The 24338-nt window shown below is 42.9% G+C and overlaps 1 protein-coding gene and 1 long non-coding RNA gene across 8 annotated transcripts in view; one reads left to right on the plus strand and one right to left on the minus strand.

The window, feature by feature from the left end:
- Positions 1 to 309: 309 nt before the first annotated feature.
- Positions 310 to 12809, minus strand: LOC131273240 (uncharacterized). The gene is made up of 2 exons (XR_009180379.2): positions 12743 to 12809; positions 310 to 2243 (listed from the first exon to the last, which is right to left on the minus strand). It is a non-coding gene; the product is annotated as an uncharacterized lncRNA (long non-coding RNA).
- Positions 12810 to 12927: 118 nt separating this feature from the next.
- The window catches only part of SPIDR (scaffold protein involved in DNA repair), a 579802-nt gene continuing 568391 nt past the window's right edge, over positions 12928 to 24338 (plus strand). For 4 of the 7 annotated variants that reach the window (XR_011645614.1, XR_009180381.2, XM_058275512.2 and 1 more), the window contains exon 1: positions 12928 to 13150. Coding sequence is in view for 5 of the 7 variants with exons in the window: in XM_058275512.2 (XP_058131495.1) it covers positions 13118 to 13150 (33 nt within the window). In the remaining 2 variants the exon portion in view is untranslated. The remainder of the gene's footprint in view (positions 13151 to 24338) is intronic. The other 3 variants (XM_058275514.1, XM_058275513.1, XM_058275511.2) reach the window with 3 other exon arrangements.

Consider the following 24338-nt stretch of genomic DNA (forward strand, 5'->3'; position numbering starts at 1 on the left):
GGTTAGGATGAAGGTGAAAATCAGAAGCATATTAAGAAGAACATCAGAGTTAAAGACTAGTGAGGGTCAGGGGTCTATGTGAGGGTCTCATGCAGTGCCAGGGACAGTGCAATGTTGAGTGTCAAAGACAAAATCAGGTGGAGAGTCATCTCAAGGTCAAGGTGAGGGTGGAGTTATGGGTCAGCATCAAGTTCAAGGTGAGTGTCAGGATTAGGGTGAGAGTCATACTAGGATGCTGCATTAAGTAAGCTATCGGTTGCCTCAAGGGAAGGTGATGCAGATCTTTATGGAATAAAGGACAGAAAGAGAGACACAAGAGACGTGGTAAATATGGGACCAGGGGACTCAACAGCTTCTGGAACTGAGAGCCTCAACCCCAGTTTCCACATCGTATTTATTTGGAAACTAACGAGCAGATGTTTGCTATCAGAACTGCAACATTTACAATAACAGGAAGCAACTGCAACATTTACAATAGCAGGAAAACAACTTGCAACACCTACAATAAGGTAACATCTAAAATAACAGGAAGCTATCGCAACATCATCTATAATAACAGGAAGCAACAAATAGGTAAGCTAGTTTCCCACAACATATCCTTTTTGTTTTTATAAAGCAACGAAGGCAAATTAGGTGGTTTTTCACTACCTCACACCCTGAAGGGTTCGTTGCGTGCTTATCATTTATGTAACAATATCAAATCAGAGAACAGTATTTTATACATAATCCATAACTACAGCAGATTATACAGACTTCCAACTAGCAGATGACTTATTTCTCATGGGCTTAAGATTTCCTACCAGCAAGGCTATATAGGACATTACTCAATTAAAAAATGACCTCATTTATCCCAGTTTGTATAGTGCTCTTAGCATCTTCACTGGACCTGGGGTCACACCCAATTCACAGGCTAAGTCAATATTCACCTTCTCCGTCTTTTATTATTTTTTAAAGCAGCCTCTGGAGTTCCTCCTAGTCCCATGAAGGACCTTTCCTAATTAACACATCTTAGTGAGGGATAGCAGATTTTTAGTATTCCAACAATTTACAAATTCTATTAACACGAGAAAACATTGTACTTTATCAATTACAGCAGAGAATATAGTTTTGTCTTACCCAACCAAACAACATTTAAGAATGTGATAGAGTAGCAGGGACTTTACAGCTTGTCCCAATTGTTTACCTATTCCAGGCCCTAAGATACCACTGTCTCTGATGTCTCTTAGCAGGGTCACTGCCACAGGTTTCTTCTATGCAGCCAGATTCACTGCCATCAGGCCAGGGCAGAAAGCCTTGAGAAAGAACTGCAAAAGTCCACTGCTGACCTTCTCACAGTTTTTGTACTTTTGGTATTCATTAATGTTCATTTTCTTTTTACAAAACACATTACCTCACTGAATGGTACCACAATACTTTTCCAACTTTCTATACGCATACTAGTTCTGTCCAGCATATATCCCTTTTCTGACTTTATAAAACTAATCATTTTATTTTAGGACAACGTACACCTTATAACATTTTAGTTAGCATTCCCACAAACTTTTTACCTTTTTCAATATTCGCTTAACTTTTTCATCTTTCATTTTATCCTTCCTTTTTCTCTTTTTTCCTTTTTCTTTCTCTCTCTTTCTTTTTCTTTTTTCCTTCCTTTTCCTCTCTTTCTTTCTGGGCACTCACTCTGCTCTGGGCACTCACCCTTCTCTGGGCACCCACCCTTCTCTGGGAACCTGCCCTTCTTTTTCTTTTTAACACATACTGAAACAATTACAACACACACACTAACATGGAACAGACAAACACAAAAACAGTTCCAAATCTACTAACCTAGAATTTCTTCATTGATTTAAATTTGACTTTTTATATGCTCTCAAGCTGCCCTGTCTTAGGCCTTTTCTGTTTCTTTCTTCTAACATTCTTTTTGTTAACTCTTCTTCTTGGTTTCTTTTATAATCCAACATTTCTTTTCCAGTTTTCCTCCTCTCAATTTTCTTCTTAATTTCTTTCTGCCCCCAAGTCATACTTGCTTTATGATGCCATGCTTAAACAGGTTCTGTAGTTTAGATACTTTAATGTAAAGTCATTCTAGTCTTCAGAATGAGACCCAGCCATGCAGTTTCCAGAGTCTTTCTCTCCATTTGCACGACTGGAAGTTCTGGGTTCCATAGGAACTTTTGTCATCTCTTGGCATCCATGACACGGCTCCATCTATCAAGCTGGTACCCACACGGCACATTCTCCATCTCCTGGAAAGTACAAACAAACCCTTGAGGACTTTGAAAACTTTCCAAACCACTCAGGGCTCTGTCCTGTAACACCAACTTTATTTTCACTCGAGGCAATCCTTCTTTCCTTCTGGTCCCTGTTCAGGTGCCAGTTGCTGAGCTTTCCTTCGAGTCTCATGTTGGGCTCCAGTTGCTGCCTTAAATCAGCTATCTGTTGCCTTGAAGGGAAGGTGATGAAGAACTTTATGAAATAACGGACAGAGAGAGACACACAAGAGAGGAGGTAAATATGGACCAGGGGATTCAACAGCTTCTGGAACTGAGAGCCTCAACCCTAGTTTCCACATTGTATTTATTTGGAAACTAACGAGCAGCTGTTTGCTATCAGAACTGCAACATTTACAATAACAGGGAGCAACTGCAACATTTACAATAACAGGAAACAACTTGCAACATCTACAATAAGGTAACATCTACAATAACAGGAAGCAACAAATAGGTAAGCCAGTTTCCCACGACAGTAGGATAAGGTTTGGGTTTAGGACAAGGATCAAGCTCAGGGTTAACATAATGTGCGGGTCAGGTTCAGGATAAGGAAGATTGAGGGTAGGATCAGAGTAAAGGTCAGAGTCAGGATCATGGTGAAGTTGGGTCAAGTTTATGGTCAGGGTGAAGGAGATGTTAAGTGTGAGGTTCAGGGTCACTGAAGCTTCAGGGTTAAGATCAGAGAGAGGGTGCATGTCAACATCCGGTCAGTGTCACAGTCAAGGTCAAGGCTAGCATAAAATTGGGGTCTGCTGGGGGTCAAAGTCATGGTGAGCAGTTTCAGGGTGAGGATTAGAGTTAATTTAATGTCAAGTCTGGGTGAAGTCAAGGTCAAGGTGAGGATGAGCGTGAAGGTCATGATCAGGGTGAGTTTCCAGTTCAGAGGTCAGTGTTATGAGGTAAGAGCCCTCATCTGGACAAAAGCCAGGGTCAGTCTCATGAGGAGAATCAGTGTCAGGGTGAGTGTCACTTTCGAGTGAGGGTTAGCATTGTGTCAGTTTGGGGCCAGGGTCATTGTCAGGGTTAAGATCAGACCATAGTCTGGTTCAGGGTCATCATCAGGTAAGGGATAGAAACAGGATTTGGTTTCTGTTTTTTTTTTCCCCAATAATAAAAACTTGATTGAAATATTATGCCAAAATAGGATACCACTACTGTATACTTTACAGAATCACATACTTACACTATCTTGGTAGATTAACTAGAATTATTGAATTGATAAGGCATGCTGTAACCTAACACAAATTCAGAAGTTGTGTGGATCATTAGTGTTACTTTCTCCTAAACGAACATCCTTCTGTGAGTCTGACCTTTCCTCCTGTAGGCTGGCACAACACTGTTGAACAACCTGAAAACTGTGGTAATCTTATAATAATGTGGACATTTTTACATCCATAAAATAAGAATTTACACTTTGAACTAGCCATTTCTTTTTAGTTTTTTTCTTTTTCTTTTCCACGTTCAGGTGTAGTAAATATCTAGCCAAAGAAATGTTGATTCTCTTGCAAGCCCAGCCTTTCCAGATCTCAAGGCATGATTACTTTTATGGTAAGTTTCAGGGTTAGGGTCAGATTCATGGTCAAGTTCTAGGACACAATCTAATCAAATAGTAAGGGTGGCTAGGTCAGGGTCTTGGTAAGCATTCAAGTGAGGTTCAGGTTGAGTGTCACTGTGAGGATCATGGTCAGGTCCAGATCAGGGTAAAGATCAGGGTCAATGTGAGCATGAGTTTAGTTTATTGTGTAACTGAGTGTCAAATTCAGGATCAGGGGTTGGGGACCAGTGTCAGTGTCATGATGAGGTTCAGGGCCAGAGCGGGTGCAGTCAGGTTGAGTAGGAGGGTCCTGGTCTACTTCAATATGTAGGGAATCAGAGTCAGATTAAAGGCAAGGATTCACTAGAGTGTCAGAATGAGAGTTAGGTTAGGATTAGACACTGGGGTCAAGCTAGGGTAGGGGTGAGGGTGAAAGCCAGGATCATGGCTAGGATTAGAGTATTTCGGTGAAGTCAGAGGGCATGGTTATGGTCAGACATTAGTGTCAGTGTCATGATGAATGTCAGGGTCAGAATCGATTTGAGTCAGGGTCAACTTCACAGTCAGGGCCAGGGCATGGGTGGGCATGAGGTTCATAACAGGGAAAGGAATAGGGTAAAAGTTATAGTCAATGTGATTTCAGGGTCATGGCCAAGGTCAAAATCAAGATCAGTGTCACTATCATGATGAAAGTCAAGGTAAGAGTCAAGGTCTTGGGTGAAGCTCATCTTAAGGGTGAGATTATGTGCCAGGCTGAGGTTCAGGGTCTGTGTCAGGAAGAAGGTCAGCATCAGGGTCAATTCCAGGGTCAAAGCTAGAGTCAGCTTTAGGGTAAGAGTCTGGTTTAAGGAAGAGGGTCCAGCTCTGGGTCAAGTTGTAAGTGAGGGCCAGCATTAGGGTGAGTGCCGGTATATGGTCAGGGTCAGGTAAGGGTAAGGGTAAGGTTTAGGATCAGAGCCAGGATCAGGCTGAGGGTGAGGGTCAGATTACTTTCATGGTGAGTGTCAGAGACAGTGTGAGAGTCAGGGTGAGATTTAGGTTAAGGGCCAGTGTGACAAGGTCAAGGTCAGATTCTGGGTCAGGGTAATTTCAGAATCAGGGTCAGTCCATGGGTCAGAGTCAAGGTCAGGATATGGAGGGCGTTCACGGTAAGGATGTGGATCCATCCAGGATGAGACATGGCTAAATTTAGGTGAGAGTCACAGTCTTTTTTAAAATGATTGATTGATTGATTGATTGATCACCCTTAGCCCCCCAGTGGTCTGCTCTCTGTGTCCATTTGCTGTGTGTTCTTCTGTGACCACTTTCTATCCTTATCAGCGGCACCAGGAATCTGTGTTTCTTTTTGTTGCGTCATCTTGCTATGTCAGCTCTCCGTGTGTGCAGTGCCATTCTTCGGCAGGCTGCACTTTCTTTCGCGCTGGGCAGCTCTCCTTACAGGGCAAACTTCCTGCGCGTGGGGCTCCCCTTTGCGGTGACACCCCTGCATGGCACGGCACTCCTTGCGTGCATCAGCACTGCGCATGGGCCAGCTTCACATGGGTCAGGAGGCCCGGGGTTTGAACTGCAGACCTTCCATGTGGTAGGTGGACACCCTATCCACTGGGCCAAGTTGGCTTCCCAGAGTCACAGTCTTTTGAGCATCGGCATCATGGCCAGGATGAGGTTAGGGTCACATCACCTATAAAGTCAAGATGATAGAAGTGCAGGGTCCCACTCATGGTGGGAGTTCAGGGAAGTTTCAGGATAAGGTTCATAGACAATGTCAATGTCAGGGGAGGAGCCAGACGAAAAAAGAGAGTTCATGACCACGACCTTAATTCGTTAAATACATTTTCTCCCTGGAGGATGCAAGTGATCTATTTACTCCTGGCAGAGTAAGAGAAGAAACAGTTAAGGGAGCCTAGGTGTTATGAGAAAACCATTCAGGAGGACATGGACCAGGGTCCACCATAAGAAAAATAAAGTCCAGGTTTACTCAGCCTGGGTGCTAAACTACCACGTGAAAAGGCATCCGAACCATAGGTGGGGATAGGTTCTGTTGCTGGATACCCAATAAATAACTCAAGGACAGCCTCAAGAAACTAGGAAAGATGGGATGCTGGAGCCACACTTGGCTAAGGCTGCACAAGGCCTGTGAAGTTGGCCTGACCTGAGTTCAAATCCAGACTCCTTCCAAGTCTTAGTTTTCCCATATGAAAAACAGGAACATTTTATTTCAGAGGGTGCTCATATGAAAAATATACGAAATGAGTCCAAAGAAAAAGTGGCTGTTAGTATTCTTATTTGCCATTATGATAAATTATTCTAACAGTGGGTCAAGAGTTAGGGCAACAGAACTAACAGTTTCCCAGTGAGTGTTCTGGTGGGATGGGGCTCACTCTGGCAGTCCCACAGCTCAGGGACACAGTGTCTGGACCACCCCCTCACTGAGTAGGTGGCATGTCCTGTGCAGGCCCTGAGGTCCATGGCCTGGCCTCTCCAGCCCTTTGCCATGTGCAGGCCCACCCAGGTGCAACTTTCTTAAAAGGACAGGTGGTAGGAATCTGACCCCTACTTCCTGGCACATTTTTCCCGTGAGAGAGACAGGGCTACCATAGTTCTCTCCACCTACCCTCGTTTCTCACCTCCTTTTCCTATGAGCCAGTATCAGACTGCAATTTTTAGTACCACAGCATTCTTTCGCAACTTAAATCTTATGGCCTTGTTCACCCTTCTCCTCCACAACGCAGGCTTCTGGGCATGTAGTTGTGGTCACTATTGGCAGAGGAGCACTCCCTCCCTCAATATGTCTGTGCCTTCTATGATCCCTTTTTAATATAACACATATTGCAACAGTAAAAAAATGAGTAGTTCCTGGGTAAAGCACACCTAAAGAGAACAATCAGTCTTCACCAAAAAGAGCAAAAGTATCAGTGATCAGAGTACTTTCATGATCTCTCACAGGGGAAAATAAATATGCTTTTGTGTTTAGGAGCTATTTTTATAAAAAAACTATTTGGGGAAATTTAAATTTGGCCTTACAGTGCTCAGGAGCTTTACATTTTATTAAATAAAAATCAGGAATTATTTTTAGAGGCTGCAGGAAAGTTATAGAGTTCATCCTGGATAATCTTTCCATTGAGAACTTTCAACTGACAAAACAGAGGGGAAAATCCCGACAAGACCTCCTATGTGTGGAAATAAAGACCACTCAAAATAGAAAAAGCAAAGGCTATTAACTGAGAGTTTGCTATATTAAGGGAGTCAGCCACCATCACTTGCATATGGCAGAGACTTCAAAGGAAGGCAGAGGTGTGAGAAAGCTTTGAAGTGGATAAAAGGGGAGGCTTTAGGTATGCCTTGATTGGAGGCTATTAGTATGGAGAGGCTGGGGGCTGGCTAACAGGAAGCCAGGAATCCTATGTGATTGGTTAGGGGAGCGTATTTGGCTTTCTCTGGTTGGTCCTAAATTGGCAGTGGGGACAAAAATTAAGGAATCGCTCAGTTCTTCATCAAGTCCTGGGTATTTTGGTTCAATTGTTACAGGGATTGTGGTTTAGCTTCTTGACTGGCCGCAAGTTTTTACAGAAAGCCACAGGGAGGGTTCCTGAAGCACCTCCAGAAAAGAGAATAGGTGATCAACCCTCTGAAAATATAGGGAGCAGTATGGGATTGGCGACACAAGGAAAAGGAGGCATTTGACAAAGCAAAAATTCTAATAGCCCAAGTGCAGACCCTGCAAACAATGCTTCCAGGGTGACCATTTTAGTTAGATGTCTCCATCACAAAGGACAGAATGGGATAGGCCCTATGGCAAAGGAATGGAAAGACAAAGAACCCTACAGAGTTTGGTCTCAACTCTTCAAAGGCTCTGAGTAATCCTATAGCATCATAGAAAACCAATTCCTAGCACTGTATCAAGTTTTACTACAGATACCATCACAGGGGATATGGCAGTGGAAATAGAACCCAAATGTCCTGTTAAGCGGAGTTTCTTCTTGCTATCCAAAGACAGTTTCTCTTTAGAGCAGGGCTTCTTAACCAGGGATCCATATGGGTCTGTGGAAATATTTCAGGCGTTCATGAGTTTAAAGTAATTTTGAATAATCCTAAACTTCAATTTAAAGACTTGCCATTGTTGAGTGTCAAGTTTTCACTTGACTGGCAAAGGAGTTTGTGGAACAAAAAAGGGTAAGAATCCCTGCTTTAGAGGATTATTCTTTCTTCTTTAAATTAAAAAAAATTTTTTAAAAGATACTTAAATTACATAAATGTTACATAAAAAATATAGGGGACTCCTATATGCCCTACTCCCCATATTAACAACATCCTTCATTACTGAGGTACGTTTACTGCAGTTGATGAACATATTTTGGAGCACTGCCACTAATCGTGGATTAAAGTTTACATTGTAATTTACACTCTCTTCCACTCAATTCTGTGGGTTTATGGCAAGATACATAATGGCCTGTATCTGTCATTGTAATGTCATTCAGAACAATTCCCAAGTCCCAAAATGTCCCCGTATTACACCTGTTTTTCCCTCTCCCTGCCCTCAGAACCTCCAGTGGCCACTGCCTCCCCATCAATGATATAATTTCTTTCATTGCTAGAATCACAGTAAGTCTATAGTAGAATACAGGCAAGTTTACTTTAGTCCATAGTTTATACCCAATCCTGAGGATTCTGGGACAGTAGTGCCCACTCCACCTCTAATTGAGAGGGGGTTTTAGTCCCATGCGGCTGACGGATGGGACTCTCTTGCTTGCAGCTATAGATGCTCTCAGTTTCTGGGTATGGTGGTTGTCTATCATCATCAATTCCATATTAGTTGTCCTGGGTAAGTTCAATGTCCTGGAGAGTCAGTGTTGCAACTCTGTTGAGGCTCAGGGCCCAGCTGGCACATGGACAGTCCAAAGATTCAAGTCTGTTGGATGAAAACCTACCAACTCCAGCACCAACTATAGGTTCAAATAGAAGGGACAGAGTAGCCATATTTAGGGAAACCATAACTGAGTCCAAATCTGTCACACTGGGGAGCACAAACTCCAAAGTAGGGCCCACTGGTAAGGCACCAACTCCTGAGCTATCTATCCTGACCATAGGTCTGTGTGTCTCCAGAGCCCTCAGAGTCCCACTATTTGAGGTAGTACCTAATTTGGGAGTCAATGAGATCCTGCAAAGATATGCGTGTTACCTCTGGAATGTCCTCTTGACTCCTTTTGAAGTCTCTTAGCCATATAAACTCATTTGTTTTTACCTTTTCCCCCTTTCATCAAGGTTCTTTTTCCAGGTGCATTGCTAGTTGTTTCTTGGTAGTAATCCCTTGGTTCCCGGGGGGTTCATCCCCAGGACTCATGTCCGATGCTGGGGGGAAGGTAATGTATTTATATGCTGAGTTTGGCTTAGAGAGAGGCCACATTTGAGCAATAAGGAGGCTCTCAGGAGGTAATGTCTAAGCACCCTATAATACTGGACTAAATTTCAATTTCAAGAGTAAAGGTTCATAAGCACAGTAATCAATATCAAAGGCCTGTCAATGGACCATCCTTCTCTGGTCACTGCCCCTGTCCTCAGGAGTAGAGGATTATTCTTTTGTTGTGGTTTGCATAACAAATATTCTTCCCATTTTTCCATTTGCATTTGACTTAGCTTTTTATGGTTTTTGCCATGCAGAAATTAAGATTGTCATGTAATACATTATTTTTCTATTATGACTAGTAAATTTTGAGTCATGGTTACAAAGACCTTCCCTTCTCCAAGATTATAAATGAATTTTCCCATACTTTATTCTAATAACTTTTCAGTTTCATTTTTTTCACATTTAAATTTTGGGTTTCTTTGCAGGCAGTGCATTGTTAATAACTATGCTAGAAAAAGATATAGAGCAGTGCATTTCAAACATTTCTTCTCAAATCAGGTTTTCCTTCTTTAAATTAAATCTTATCTTATGTATAGAAGAGACGGAAGCAGAACTGCCTGGTGGTGTAGAGAATTCTTTGCAACTCTTACCCTCCCCATAGACTCCATAGCCCCTCCATTGAAGCCTTAGGATCTCTACTAGCAAAATTGAAAACCAGATATCTGAAAAACATCAACTAGACTGGAAAGTTTGGTGAGAAAATAATTAAAAGATGGACTTTCCCCCTTATCTTGGTTTTTGGCATTGTTTTCTTTTGTTTTTTGTTTTTTTGACATGCAGTAAGAGGTCCATGTCTCTCTTGGCTCATCTTTCTTTCTTTTTTTTTTTTTTTTTAAAGATTTATTTATTTAATTCCCCCCCCTCCCCTGGTTGTCTGTTCTTGGTGTCTATTTGCTGCGTCTTGTTTCTTTGTCCGCTTCTGTTGTTGTCAGCGGCACGGGAAGTGTGGGCGGTGACATTCCTGGGCAGGCTGCACCTTCCTTCGCGCTGGGCTGCTTTCCTCACGGGCGCACTCCTTGCGCGTGGGGCTCCCCCACGCGGGGGTCACCTTTGCGTGGCACGGCACTCCTTGCGCGCATCAGCACTGTGCATGGCCAGCTCCACACGGGTCAAGGAGGCCCGGGGTTTGAACCACGGACCTCCCATATGGTAGACGGACGCCCTAACCACTGGGCCAAAGTCCGTTTCCCCTTGGCTCATCTTTCTTAAGGATAATTTCATTCTGCTGTGTCTGTTTATTTGAAAATACCCTTCTGATGTTATGTGATCATTGGTATGGTGGAAAAAGTGCAGATAGCGATTTCACACAGGGGCTCTATCCTGAATACTTACTAACCGCGCAAATCTTGAGCAAGATTTTAGTAATTAGTTCATTCATTTCTTTCATTTGTGGCAAATAATTGAGGACTTTGTATGTTCAAGACACTGTGGTAAGTGCGGGGGATATAAAGGTGAAGAAGATAGAAACAGTACTAATCTACATTAGAGTATAAACAAATAACTTTAATAATCATCAGTTAGTGATTCATGTATCTTCAAAGGACTATAGAGTCCTGTGAAAATGAACAGGGAGGTTCAACTCTGGGAGTGGGTTGTTCAGGAAAACCAAGGAAGGCAATTTCAGTTTGTTAGGTAAAGAAGAATTGGAGGCAAAGGGAGGGTGCAAGGCTTTCCAGCAAGTGGAAGTGGAAGAGCAGTGCATAGGCCTGAGGCCCGGGGAGCTTGGTACATTTTTTTTTTTTGTCTTTATTTTTTTAATATTACACGCAAAAAATATGAGGTCCCCATATACCCCCCACCCCCCCTCACCCCACTCTTCCCCCCATAACAACAATCTCCTTCATCATCATGAGACATTCACTGCATTTGGTGAATACATCTCAGAGCACCGATGCACCTCACAGTCAATGGTCCACACCATAGCCCACACTCTCCCACAGTGCACCCAGTGGGCCGTGGGAGAACATACAATGTCCGGTAACTGTCCCTGCAGCATCACCCAGGACAACTCCAAGTCCCAAAAACGCCTCCACATCTCATCTCTTCCTCCCATTCCCTACTCCCAGCGGTGACAACAGAAAGGAAGGCCAATATCCAGATAGTAAACATCTTCACTGGAGTGTCTGTATGGAAAATGGGCGGGTAGGAAGCAAGAGTTGATTTAGAGATACTAGTTAGGAGACTACTTAGTCTAAGCCAGAGAAATTATTGGCCTGGAATACAGTAATGGCAGTGGAGAGAAAATAAATGAGATTTTCAATGGGAGGTGGTAGAGACAGAACTTTTTGCTAGGAGAGATAGGAGCATTCACACAGAAGTGTTTTCAGGTTTCTGCAAGAGCAACCAGGTGGTGTCACCTACTGAGACCAAGAATTCTAGAAAGGAGCAAGCTTGGGGTATGTTTAGGTTGAAGCCCCTCTTACATCTGGGCATGACAAGAGGGCCGTGGAATGGGGCTGTAGTTGTGGCGGCATGCAGAGATCGTTCTGCTAGTATATAAAACTGAAAGCCACAGCAGACACCGCAGGAAGGCTGAGGCAACAGAGGCAAAAGGCTCTTCCTCGCGGAGCTCCAGACGAGGTGTTTTGAATCCTAAGCGAGAACGTACCCTGTATTCCAAGAGCTGACAAGAGTGTCAGCAATGTCTCCATGCTTTAAAAACCTTCCTTCCTTTAGGAAACGGACTTGGCCCAGTGGTTAGGGCTTCCGCCTACCACATGGGAGGTCCGCGGTTCAAACCCTGGGCCTCCTTGACCCATGTGGAGCTGGCCCATGCGCAGCGCTGATGCGCACAAGGAGTGCCCTGCCACGCCGGGGTGCCCCCCCCCCCCCCCCCGTAGGGGAGCCCCATCCACAAGTAGTGAGCCCCGTAAGGAGAGCCGCCCAGTGTGAAAGAAAGTGCAGCCTGTCCAGGAATGGCGCCGCACACACGGAGAACTGATGCAACAAGGTACTCTCAACAAAATGAGACACAGATTTCTGGTGCCTCCGATAAAGACAGAAGTGGACAAAGAAGAACACACCGCGAATGGACAGAGAGAGCAGACAACTGCGGGGAGGGAGCGAGGAGGGGGTGGGGGGGTGCGAAGGGGAGAGAAATAAAAAATAAATCTTAAAAAAAAAAAACTTCCTTCCGCAGTGGCTAACGGTTATAATCATTTCTGAAGTAACCATTCCTTAATTTTTAAAAAGGATTTACTTATTTCTCTCCCCTTTCCCCTCCACCCTGGTTGTCTGTGTCTATTTGCTGCGTCTTCTTCTTTGTCCACTTCTGTTGTCAGCGGTATGGGAGTCCATTTCTTAATTATTGAATTCGTAGCCGACCTTGGATTTTATTTTACTAGGCTATTTTATAACCATTCCTTATTATTTTTCCGTTTTGTTTACATTATTTAATCTTACATTTCAATTAACCTATTATTCGGTTATTTTATAACCATTCCTTAATGACTGAATTCGTAGCCCACCCGGAATTTTCATTTTCTTTTTTACCTAAGGTCCGCTATTGCTTGAGTTTTGTTAGAAGACGAGACTTACGGGTAGGAATCTGCTCCGCTACGCAGGCTCCAGGGAGGCAGCCGGCAGGGCGCGGAGGAAGCCCCGCCCCACGCTCTGGAGTAGGCCCCACCCCCCGCCCCGCGCTGTGGAGAAAGCCCCGCCCCGCGCTGTGGAGAAAGCCCCGCCCCGCGCGCCGCGCGCGGCACCAACTCGAGGCAGCAGGGCGGGGCCGGCCGAGCGCGGCCTCCGGGAGCGTCGGGGAGCCGGGGGACCGGCTGCTGTCCCGCCGCGCCCCCGAGTGCTGGCCAATTGCCGCGCGCCAGTGGAGGCGGGCCGAGCGGGGAGGGTGACGCGGGGGCGGGACGGTGTGGCGGAGCGGTGTTCCCGCGGCCTGAGGAGGCAGCCCAGCTGGCTATGTCTCGAGGCGGCCGCGCTTGTGGCCCGAAGGTATGCTGTGGGCGGGAGCCGCCGCCGCGCCGCGCCAGGCGCCATGTTTCCCGCCGGGACTTGCGAGTCGGCGGGTCGGCGCGCCCCGCTGTGTCGCGTTTTCCTTCGCCGACTCGGGTGCTGGGGCCGGGAGCGTGGTGCCTGTGACTGGCAGGCGCGGCCGGGGCGGGGACGGTGCGGCCCGCGGGCGTGGACCGAGCCGGTGCCTCTGCCCGGACGTGCGGCGTCCGCCCTCCGCCGGCCGCGGGCTGTCGGGCGCAGCGAGACGAGCCCTGGTGGGGGTGTGCCGCGGCGGTGGGCGACCAGGAGCGGGACCTGGAGCTCGTGTGTGAGACGGCTGTTCGGCAGTTTTCATGTTCTTGGTTTTCTCATATAACACTCCAAACAGGGGTAGAGCTTTGAAACGGCTGTTCATCTCCCCCCATTTATCACTGTTGTCATACTTTCCTTTCCGCACTCAACTTTCTGGATCATTCGCTTCCTCCCTCGGTGGAGAAGAGTCCACCGCTCCCGGAGAATGTGTACCACTGCCTACCACAGTGACTGGCCAGAGTGGGTGTTCAGTAAACATTGCATGGATAATGTTTAAATGAGCGCACCTGTATTTGTGAGCGCATCCTTTCCGTCCTTTTAATTGTGTTCTGGCGACTGTCCTTAATCTTTTTAAAGCTCCTTCTGAGGTCCTTTCTTCCAAATATGCCTGTCTTACCGTGCTAAAACAAAAACTAAGAAAGCAAACAGTGCCTCCTTTTTTAAAATTAAAAGTTTTAATATTTGAGCAGTTGTTGCTTTACAGAAAAATCATGCAGAACGTACAGAGTTCACATAAATTCCCCTTCCTACACAGAGTTTTTCCTACTAACATTTTGCATTAGTGTGTTATTTTTGTTACAGTTGTTGAAACAATATTATTTATACTATTAACTGTACTTCAGAGTTTACATTAGGGCGCACACTGTATTGTATAGTTCTGTTCTGATAACATGTATACAATTAAAATTAATAATTTAGACGTTTTGAAGTATACAGTTTACTAATGTTAAATACATTCACAATGTTATGCCATCAGCACCACCGTCCATCACCCCAAACAGAAACTTGCTACCAATTGAGCATTAACTCCCCATTCTTCACCTCCACCCTTGTACCTGGTAACCTTTATTCTGACTATGAATTTGCATATTCTAATTTTTTCATGTACGTGTGATTATATCATATTTGTCTTTTTCCATCTGGCATATTTCAATAAACGTGGTGTCTTCAAGGTTCTCTGTTGTAGCATGCATTAAACTTCATTCCATTTTATAGTTGACTAATATTCCATTGTATATGTATAATGTATTTTGTTCATCCACTCTTCCGTTGATAGACACAGGTTACTTCTGCCTCTTGACAGTTGTGAATAATGCCACAACTTTGTGAACTTTGATGTGCAAGTATCTCATTCAAGTCCATAGAGGTGGGGTTGCAGGGTCATAGGAAAATTCTGTATTTAGTTTTCTGAGAAACTGTCAAACTATCTTCCCACAGTGTCTGTTCTAACACTTTGTATTTTCTGTGTTATTATTTTTTTTTAATTTAATAGTAGCCATTCTAGTGGGTGTAAAGTGGTATCTCATGGTTTGATTTGCATTTCCCTTAAAGCCCCAGTGATGTTCAGCATCTTTTCACGTGCTTTCATGTGCTTTTCATTTTCTTTTCCTTTTTTTTTTAAAGTACCTATGTATTTTATTGTATTATTTTATTTATTTATTTAAATTAAATTTTATTTATTTATTTTATTTACCAGGGCTGGGTATGTGGGAAACTGTGCTTAACCACTGAGTCACATGGGTTCCCTGTAGGACTTCTTTATATTCTCTAAATACTACCCTTATTGGATATGTGGTTTCCAGGTATTTTTCTCCCATTCAGTAGGTTGTCTTTTCACTTTTGTGACTCTTTTTTTAAAAAAAATATTTATTTATTTATTTAATTCCGCCCCCTCCCCCGGTTGTCTGTTCTCTGTGTCTATTTGCTGCGTCTTGTTTCTTTGTCCGCTTCTGTTGTCGTCAGCTGCACGGGAAGTGTGGGCGGCGCCATTCCCTGGCCGGCTGCACTTTCTTTCGTGCTGGGTGGCTCTCCTTATGGGTACACTCCTTGTGCATGGGGCTCCCCTACGCAGGGCCCTGCGCAGGGGGACACCCCTGTGTGGCAGGGCACTCCTTGCGCGCATCAGCTCTGCGCATGGGCCAGCTCCACATGGGTCAGGGAGGCCCGGGTGTTTGAACCGCAGACCTCCCATGTGGTAGACAGATGCCCTAACCACTGGGCCAAGTCCGTTTCCCGACTTTTGTGACTGTTTTGAAGCACGAAAGTTTTTAATTTATTTTGAGGTAGTCACGTTTATCAATTTTTTTCTTTCATTATTTGTGCTTTGGGTATAAAGTTAAGAAACCATTGCATAACACAACATCTTGAAGATGGTTCCCTACATTTTCTTCTAGGAATTTTGTAGTCCTAGTCTTTACATTTAGATCTTTGATACATTTTGAGTTAATTTTTGTGTGTGGTGTGAAATAGGGGTACTTTCAGTCTTTTGCATATGGATATCCAAATCTCCTAGCACCATTCTTTCCCAATTGAGTGGCTTTGTCAGTCTTGTCAAAAATCATTTAGCCATAGATGTGAGGGTCTGTTTCTGAACACTATTTGATTTGATTCGATTGATCAGTGTATGCTTGTGCCAGTACCATGTGGCTTTGATGGCTGTAGCTTTGTAAGAAGATTTAAAGTCAGGACATGTGAGTCCTCAGACTTTGTTCTTTTTAAAAACGTTTTTGGCTATTTGGGGACCCTTATCCTTCTAAATAAATTTGATGATTGGCTTTTCCAAGTCTGCAAAGTAGGCTGTTGGAATTTTGCTTGGGATTATGTTGACTCTCTAAATCATTTTGGGTAGAATTGACATCTTTTTTTTTTTTTTTTAAATTTATTTATTTATTTATTTTTTTATTGACTTTGTAATAATATTACATTAAAAATATATATGTGAGGTCCCATTCAACCCCACCCCCCCACCCCCCCTCTCCCCCCCCCCCAACAACACTCGTTCCCATCATCATGACACATCCACTGGATTTGGTAAGTACATCTTTGGGCACCTTTGTACCTCATAGACAATGGTTCACATCATGGCCCACACTCTCCTCCATTCCATCCAGTGGGCCCTGTGATGTCCGGTGATTACCTCTGAAGCACCATCCAGGGCAGCTCCATGTCCCAAAGACGCCTCCACCTCTCATCTCTTCCTGCCTTTCCCCATACCCATCGTCCACCATGTCCACTTTTCCCAATCCAATGCCACCTCTTCTATGTGGACATTGGATTGGTTGTGTCCATTGCACCTCTATGTCAAGAGGAGGCTCAGATTCCACATGGATGCTGGATGCAGTCCTCCCATTTTCAGTTGTAATCACTCTAGGCTCCATGGTGTGGTGGTTGTCCTTCTTCAACTCCATCTTAGCTGAGTGTGGTAAGTCCAATAGATCAGATTGTAGGTGCTGGAGTCTGTTGAGGCTCAGGACCTGGCTATCACATTGTCAGTCCAGAGATTCAAATCCCCTAAATATATCTTAAACCCCAACATTAACTGCACCTCCAGCACATTAGCATGAAAGTCTTATGAAGGGAGATCCCATTTGAGTCCAGATTCATCACACATAAACACCATTTCCAAAGAGGGGCCATCTGCCCTGGTAGTTAACCCCATCGGCCATGACCATAACTCCCATGGGTCTCTTTAGCCCTCAAAGGAACCAATATCTGGGGGTTGTATCTGCTTTATCTGTCTCTCTGACTCTGCTCAGTTGTGCATGAGGGCAATCCTTCTGCCAGCCTCCAGACTCTTTTTTAGAAACTCGTAGCCATATAAACTCATTTCTCCTTTCCATTTCCCCTTTACTTTAGGTCAAACAGCATTTTAAATTCATGGTATTTTATGTAGACATGGATATTCTGCTGATCCGCATTGAACCTTCCATATAAGGTCATTTTCCAGTTGCATCATCAGTTGGTAGTTGATAGTGGTCCCTCGTTGCCAGGGAGGCTCATCCCTGGGTGTCATGTCCCACGCTGGGGGGAAGGCATTGCATTTACATGCTGAGTTTGGCTTCGAGACTGGCCACATTTGAGTAACATGAAGGCTGACAGGAGGAAATTCCCAGGCACAATGTTGCTCTAGGCCTTGTTCTTATTTTAGGTTTATCAGCTCACAAGCATAGTCATTAGCATCAGGGGCTCACTGTTGAACCCTCACTCCCTCCCGGTCCCCGCCACTGTACCTGGGGGACTGTCGCTGCTCCCCTAGGGACCACGACAGAGCACCACTGGCCAGGAACCGAGTACCCCCCCTGCTGTGGTTTTTAATTGTTGCCACTATGAGTATATCCAAACATTACCATGCTCCCTGGACATATGTTCTGTACAGCTCCCTGTCAGCCATATATCACCTGTCATTGGTATCCCATAAGAATTGACATCTTAAAGATAGTCAATTCTTCCAGTCTGTGAGCACACAGCTCTTCAATTTCGTTTAGCAGTGTTTTATAATTTTCTGTATATAAGTACTTTACATTCTTGGTTAAATTTAATCTTATTTGATTCTTTTTGTTGTGATTATAAATGAAAATTTCCCCTTATTTCCTCCTCAGATTGCTCTTTACTAGTGTATAGAAACACTACTGATTTTTTAAATCTCCCCCCCCTTGCGGCTTTTTGTGTGCTGTCTGCTCTCTGTGTCCATTCGCTGTGTTTTCTTCTGTGTCTGTATTTATTTATTTTTTATTCCCCCTGCCCTGTGCATCTTGTTTGTTGTCTGCTCCCTGTGTCCGTTTGCTGCATGCTCTTCTGCGTTTTTTTTTTTTTTGCGTGTCTCCCTTTTCGTTGCGTCACTTGCTGAGTTGGCTCTCTGCAGTACTTGCAGGCCGGGTGGCACTCCATGGCACTTGCAGGCTGGGTGGCTCTCTGCAGCATGCAGGTGAGCCTCCCTTCACAAGGAGGCCCCGGGACGCAAACCCAGGGCCTCCCACATGGTAGATGGAAGCCCAACTGATTGAGCCACAGTCGCTTCCCAACACTACTGATTTTTGCATGTTCATCGTGTACCCTGCCACTTTGTTGCATTCTCTTAATAACTCTAGGAGCTTTGTTGTCATTTGTCAGGACTTTCTATGCGTCAGGTTGTCATCTACAAATAATGAAAATTTTAATTTTTCCCTTCCAATTTGGATGCGTTTTATTTCATTTTTCTTGTCTAACTGCTTTGGCTAGAACTTCCAGTATTATGTTGAATAACAGTGGTGGCAGTGGGCATCCTTATCTTCTTCCAGATCTTAGGGGTATGCTTTCAGTCTTGCAACATTATGATGTTAGCTATGGGTTTTTCATATATGTCCTTTATGAAGTTGAGGAGATTTCCTTCTATTCTTGTCTTTATTGAAGTGTTTTGATCAAGAAAGGAGGCTAGATTTTGTCAAACGCTTTTTCTGCTTCAGTGGAGATCATGTGGTTTTCTCTCATCATTTTCTTCATGTGGTGTATATATTAATTGATTTTCTTGTGTTGATCAACTCTTACATACCTGGGATAAAACCCATTTCATCATGGTGTATACTTTTTTTTTTTTAAGATTTATTTATTTCTCCCCTCATCCTGTGCCCTGTGTGTTCTCTGTATCCATTTGCTGTGTGTTCTTTTCTGTTTCTGCTTGTATTCTCATTAGGTGGCTCTGGGAACAGATCCTAGGACCTTTCAGAGTGAGAGAGAGGCGGTCTTTTTCTTGCACCACCTCAGCTCCCTGTTTTGCTATGTCTTCTCATTGTCTCTCTTCTGTGTCTCTTGTTGTGTCATCTTGCTGTGCCAGCTTCTCTGTGTCGGTTGGCACTCCTGCATGGGCGGCATTCCTGCACGGGGTGGCACTCCCTCTTGGGCCGGCACTCCGCGTGGGCCAGCTTGCTGTGCAGGCCAGCTTGCCTTCACCAGGAGGCCCTGGGTATCGAACCCTTGGACCCTCCATATGGTAGACAGGAGCCCAGCTGCTTGAGCCACATCTGTTTCCCAGTATATAATTATTTTAATGTGCTGTTGGATTCAATTAGTATTTTGTTGAGGATTTTTGCATCTATCTTCATAAGAAAAATTTGTAATTTTCTTGCAGTATTTTTATCTGGCTTTGGCATTAGAATGATGTTGGTCTTATAGACTGTTAGGTAATGTTCCCTCTTGTTCAATTTTTTGGAAGAATTTGAGCAGAATTGGTGTTAAATTAATTGTCTTGGGTTGATTGGTAGAATTCACCTGTGAAGCCATTTGGTTCTGGGCATTTCTTTGATGGAAGGTTCTTGATGACTCTTTACTTGTGGTTGGCTAGTTGAGGTCTTCATTTCTCTAGAGTCAGTATAGGTTGTTCATGTATTTCTAGGAATTTCTCCTTTTCATCTAGGTTGTCTAATTTGTTAATACTGTTCTCTTATGATCCTTTTTATTTCTCTGGGGTGAGTAGTAATGTCCCTCCTCTCATTTCTGATTTTATTTATTTGATATTCCCTCATTTTTATTTTGTCTAGCTATATCAATCTCTTCAAAGAACAAACTTTTAGCTTTGCTAATTCTCTTTTTCTCAATTTCATTTGTTCTAATCTTAGTTATTTCTTTCCTCCTGCTTGCTTTGGGATTAGTTTGGTGCTCTTTTTCTAGTTTCTCCAGGTGTGCAGTTAAGTCTTTGATTTTAGCTCTTCTTTTTTAATGTAAGCATTTAGCACTTTAAATTTCACCCTCAGTATTGCCTTTGCTGCATCCCACAAGTTTTGATATGTTGTGTTTTCATTGTCATTTGTCTCAAGATATGTACTGACTTCCCTTGCAGTGTCTTCTTTGACCTACTGATGGTTTAAGAGTGTTTTATTTACCTTCTGTATATGTGTGGATTTTCCAGTTCTCTGCCTGTTACTGATTTCCAGCTTCATTCCATTATTGTCAGAGAAGATGCTTTGTATAGTTCCAGTCTTTTAAATTTATTGAGTCTTGTTTTGTGACCCAACAGGTATTCTGTCCTAGAAAGTGATCTATGTGCACTTGAGAAGAATGTATATTCTGCTGTTTTGGGTGCAATGTTCTGTATATGTGTGTTATACCTAGCTCATGTATCATATTCAAGTTCTCTGTTTTCTTATTAATCATCTGTCTAGGTGTTTAGTCTGTTTATTAGAGTGCTATGTATTGAAGTCTCCAACTATTTTCATAGAGGTGTCCTTTTCTCCCTTCTGCTTTGCCAGTGTTTGCCTCATGTATTTTGGGAACTATGGTTAGGTGCATAATATTTATGAATGTTATTTTTTCCTGATGGATTTCCCATTTTATTAATATATTTGTCTTCTTTTGTCTTTTATAACAGATTTTAACTTAAAGTCTATTTTGCCTAATATTGGTATAGTTATCCTAGCTCTTTTTTTGGTTACTGTTTGCATGTCTTTTCCCAACCTTTCAGTTTCAGCCTATTTATGTCTTTGAGTCTAAGATGAGTCTCTTGTAAGCAGCATATAGTTGAATCATGCTTTTTATCCATTCTGCCACTCTGAGTCTTTTGATTGGGGGGTTTAATCCATTAACATTCAGTGTTCTTACTATAAAAGCAGTATTTGTTTCATCCAGTTTTGTCTTTTGGTATTTTTTTTTTCTTAACCATATCCAGCTTTTATTAAAGATACTTTTCATATACAACCATGGCATTTTAGGCAGGACATGGGCAGACAGTCATTAACTGTATACAACAACTTTCAAACTCCCTTCTTAATGGACTACCAAAATCAGGAAGCCTCTATAAAACCCCACGAAGTCTTTATTTGATGCTCTGAACAGGAGAAGTTTAGAGTGAGGGTTGATGTTTCACATTTAGCATGTATTTAACAACTCTTTACAAGCCAACCCTGACTTTCAGGAAATGAAATGAGAAACAGCAGAATTATCCACAATCTAAAAAAAGGAATCTCCACTCTTTTGAGGGATGCCATTTCTATGGCATCACTGGAGAGTTTAGATTGCCTGACATCCTGGTAACCAATTTTTTTTTGGGTCAGGCCCCAGCAGGTCTCTGGGTTTATGGGAGTCGAGTGTATGCTGAAGGTAAAGAGAGAGAGAGAAGAGGTCATGAGGACATAAAAATGAATTTTAGTTTTTCCACACCACAAGGCATCTGTACCAAGTTTATCAACTTCAGGAATTCCCTTCTCCTAGGAGTAAAGAGGAAATCTCCCAAAAAACTAGAGGGGAAAGATGTTTTCTTCCATATTAATACAGCTTCAGAGATATTCTATTAGTCACATTTACCCCTTCCCCCAAAACAACAATGAGGTGTCTGTGTGCTAAGAAGATAGCTTAAAGAAAAAAAAAGTACAACAAAATTCTGCATTTTTATAAAACTTGATTAAAAAGTGGTATTTCAAACTGTACCGTTACCAGAAGTACGCAGTTAGCAAAAATGCATACACTTCACTTGGCATCACCTTCAGCTTTCTGTGCCTGGTCTGTTTTGGCATCTCCATTTTCGGCAGGGTTTTTCCCACCCTTGCCAGCATCAGCTTTCCCTTTTTTCCCTTTGGGTACCTACCTGCTCTCCTTTCTTTTTAGGGGCCTTTTTAGGCTTGGGTTCTGGCTTTGGAGGAGCAGGTTTAGCAGATAACCTTGCAGATCTTCTCTGTGGTTTGTCCTTTACCTTGGCTTTATCTCCTTTAACGTCCTCTTCAGCCTTTCTCTTGGGCATGGTAGTGGCGGCAGGACGTGGGCCCTGGATGCAGGGATGCAGCAGTGCATGGGCTTTGGTCGGTCTGGGGGTCATTCTCGCCTCTTCTTCACTTGTCCTTTGGTTTTTATGTTATTTTTTGGTCTGTCTTTTCCTTTATTGCAATCTCCTTTTCTGTATAATTGATCTTTTTTGATATATCTGAACGATCCCTTTATCATTTATGTTTCTGACTTTAAAATTTATTTTTTGTGGTACCCTGGGTAACCAAACCTACATCTATACTTTGCACAGCCTACTTATTTGAAAAGATAACCTACTTAGGTTTAATAGCATATTCTCTGCATCTTCATTTCCTTACACTGCTTGAAGTCACTCTCTCCTGTATTTTCCTTTCAATCTGCAGAACTCCCTTTAGTAATTCTTGTAAGGTAGGTCTTTTGTTGACAAACTCATTTTCTGTGTATCTGTGAGTATTTTAAATTTTTCCTCAGTTTTGAAGGACAATTTTGGTGGATAGAGTATTTTCAGGCTGGCAGTTTTTCTCTTTTTAAGTACCTTAAATATATCATACCTCTGCTTTCTTGCCTCCGTGGTGTTGATGAGAAATCAGCACTTAGTCTTATTAGGTTCCTCTGTATGTGACAAATTGCTTTTCTCTTGCTTTCAGTACTTTCTCTTTATCTATGGCATTTGACATTCTCATGTGTCTTGGAGTAGGTCTATTAGGATTTAATCTGTTTGGAGTATGTTGTGCTTCTTGGACTTGTACGTTTATGACCTTCAAAAGAATTGGGAAGTTTTCGGCTGTTATTTTTTCAAATATAATTTCTGCCAATTTTTCCTTTTCTTCTCCTTCTTGGATACCTATGATGCATGTTTGTGTGCTTCATGCCGTCGTTCAAATCCCTGAGACACTGCTCAGTTTTTCTATTATTTTCTCTATCTGCTCTTCTGACTGATTTTGTTTGTCCTCTCTTTTAGTTCACTGATTCTTTTTTCTGCCTATTTAAATCTGTTATTACATGCCTCTAGTATATTTTTATTCTCTACCATTGTGCCTTTCATCCCCATAATTTCTGTTATGTTTCTTTTTAATACTTTGAAATTCTTCTTAATGCTTACCTTGTCTTCTTAGTATCCTTTATCTCTTTATGCATATTTTCCTTCATCTCCTTAAATTGATAGATTTTTTTGAACTTTGATTAGTTGTTCCAAATTCTGTGTCTCCTATGAATTTTTAATTTGTTCCCTTGACTGGGCCATGTCTTATTGTTTTTTAGTATGACTTGTAATTTTCTTGCTGATGTCTGGGCATATGACTGTCTAGATGAGTTAACTCCAAAGGTCAGTTTCTCTTGTCTAGGGCTTTGTGTTACGGCTCTTCTTTGATGCATGGCTCAACTTATTCTGGACCTTTAGAATAGCCCGAGTTTGATTAGATTTTCTCAATTCTTCGTTTGATTATTACCCTGGATATATGGTATAATTTTTAAGATTGTACTTTTTGTGTGAATGTTTCACCTCCAGGAGAAAGTCTTCTTTCCTCTGTTCCTTTTCCAGGGATCTTGGTCTGTTCTGTTTGCTTTTGTGTGGATTTTTCCCTTCTCTTCCTATGATCTCTTTAAATTTTCTGCCTCACTGAGTGCACCATTTTCCTTACACTTTACAGCTCTGGGTACTTTCAGTCTTATGACAGTTTTAGTTTTACTCCCTTTTAAAAATATTTACCTTTCTCTTTGAGGCTTTATATTCCCTGGTTTCTTCCTCATTAGGGTATCACCTTGGGCCAGATGGGGTCAATCCAGAAATGTGGGTTACTCCAGAAAAGTCTGATTTGCATTTAGGGCATGGATTCTTAACCTTTTTTTTCCCACAGACCCCTTTGCCAGTCAGGTGAAAACCATGGACCTCTTACTAAGTCCACACTATATTGTGTATTATTTAATAAATATATCACGCCTGTACCAACACAGTCCCCCAGGAATAATGTTTTTTTTGAATTTAAATTCAAACTCATGGACCCCTTGTTAAGAACCTCTGATTTAGGGAGTCCAGCTCACAGTAACTGGCTTAAGTGATTGCAGCATTTGTGGTTTCCCTCCCCTCCACCCACTGCTGGGGCCCTTTTTTATGCAGCACTCCTCAGCAGGCAGCCAGGGTCTCTGTTGACTGGCGTCCCTGTGCCTGAATATGCATGGGGTTCTAACTCACTGCTGTGAATTCATCTACAACAATCTGTATCCCTGGTGTGAGGGACCTGGCTGCTGTCTCTGGAGAACTTCAAGCTGTGCATGGGATGATTTGAGGGGGAGGGAAGAGGACTGTCTGGTCCAGGATGGAAATTTCTTACCTGATATTTGTCTCTTTCTTTGATTCAGCATTTCTCGAGTCCTTCTCCAGTCTCTACTG

The sequence above is a fragment of the Dasypus novemcinctus genome, chromosome 14 (genome assembly GCF_030445035.2).
Source record: "Dasypus novemcinctus isolate mDasNov1 chromosome 14, mDasNov1.1.hap2, whole genome shotgun sequence".
In the NCBI taxonomy this organism is placed as follows: Eukaryota; Metazoa; Chordata; class Mammalia; order Cingulata; family Dasypodidae; genus Dasypus; species Dasypus novemcinctus.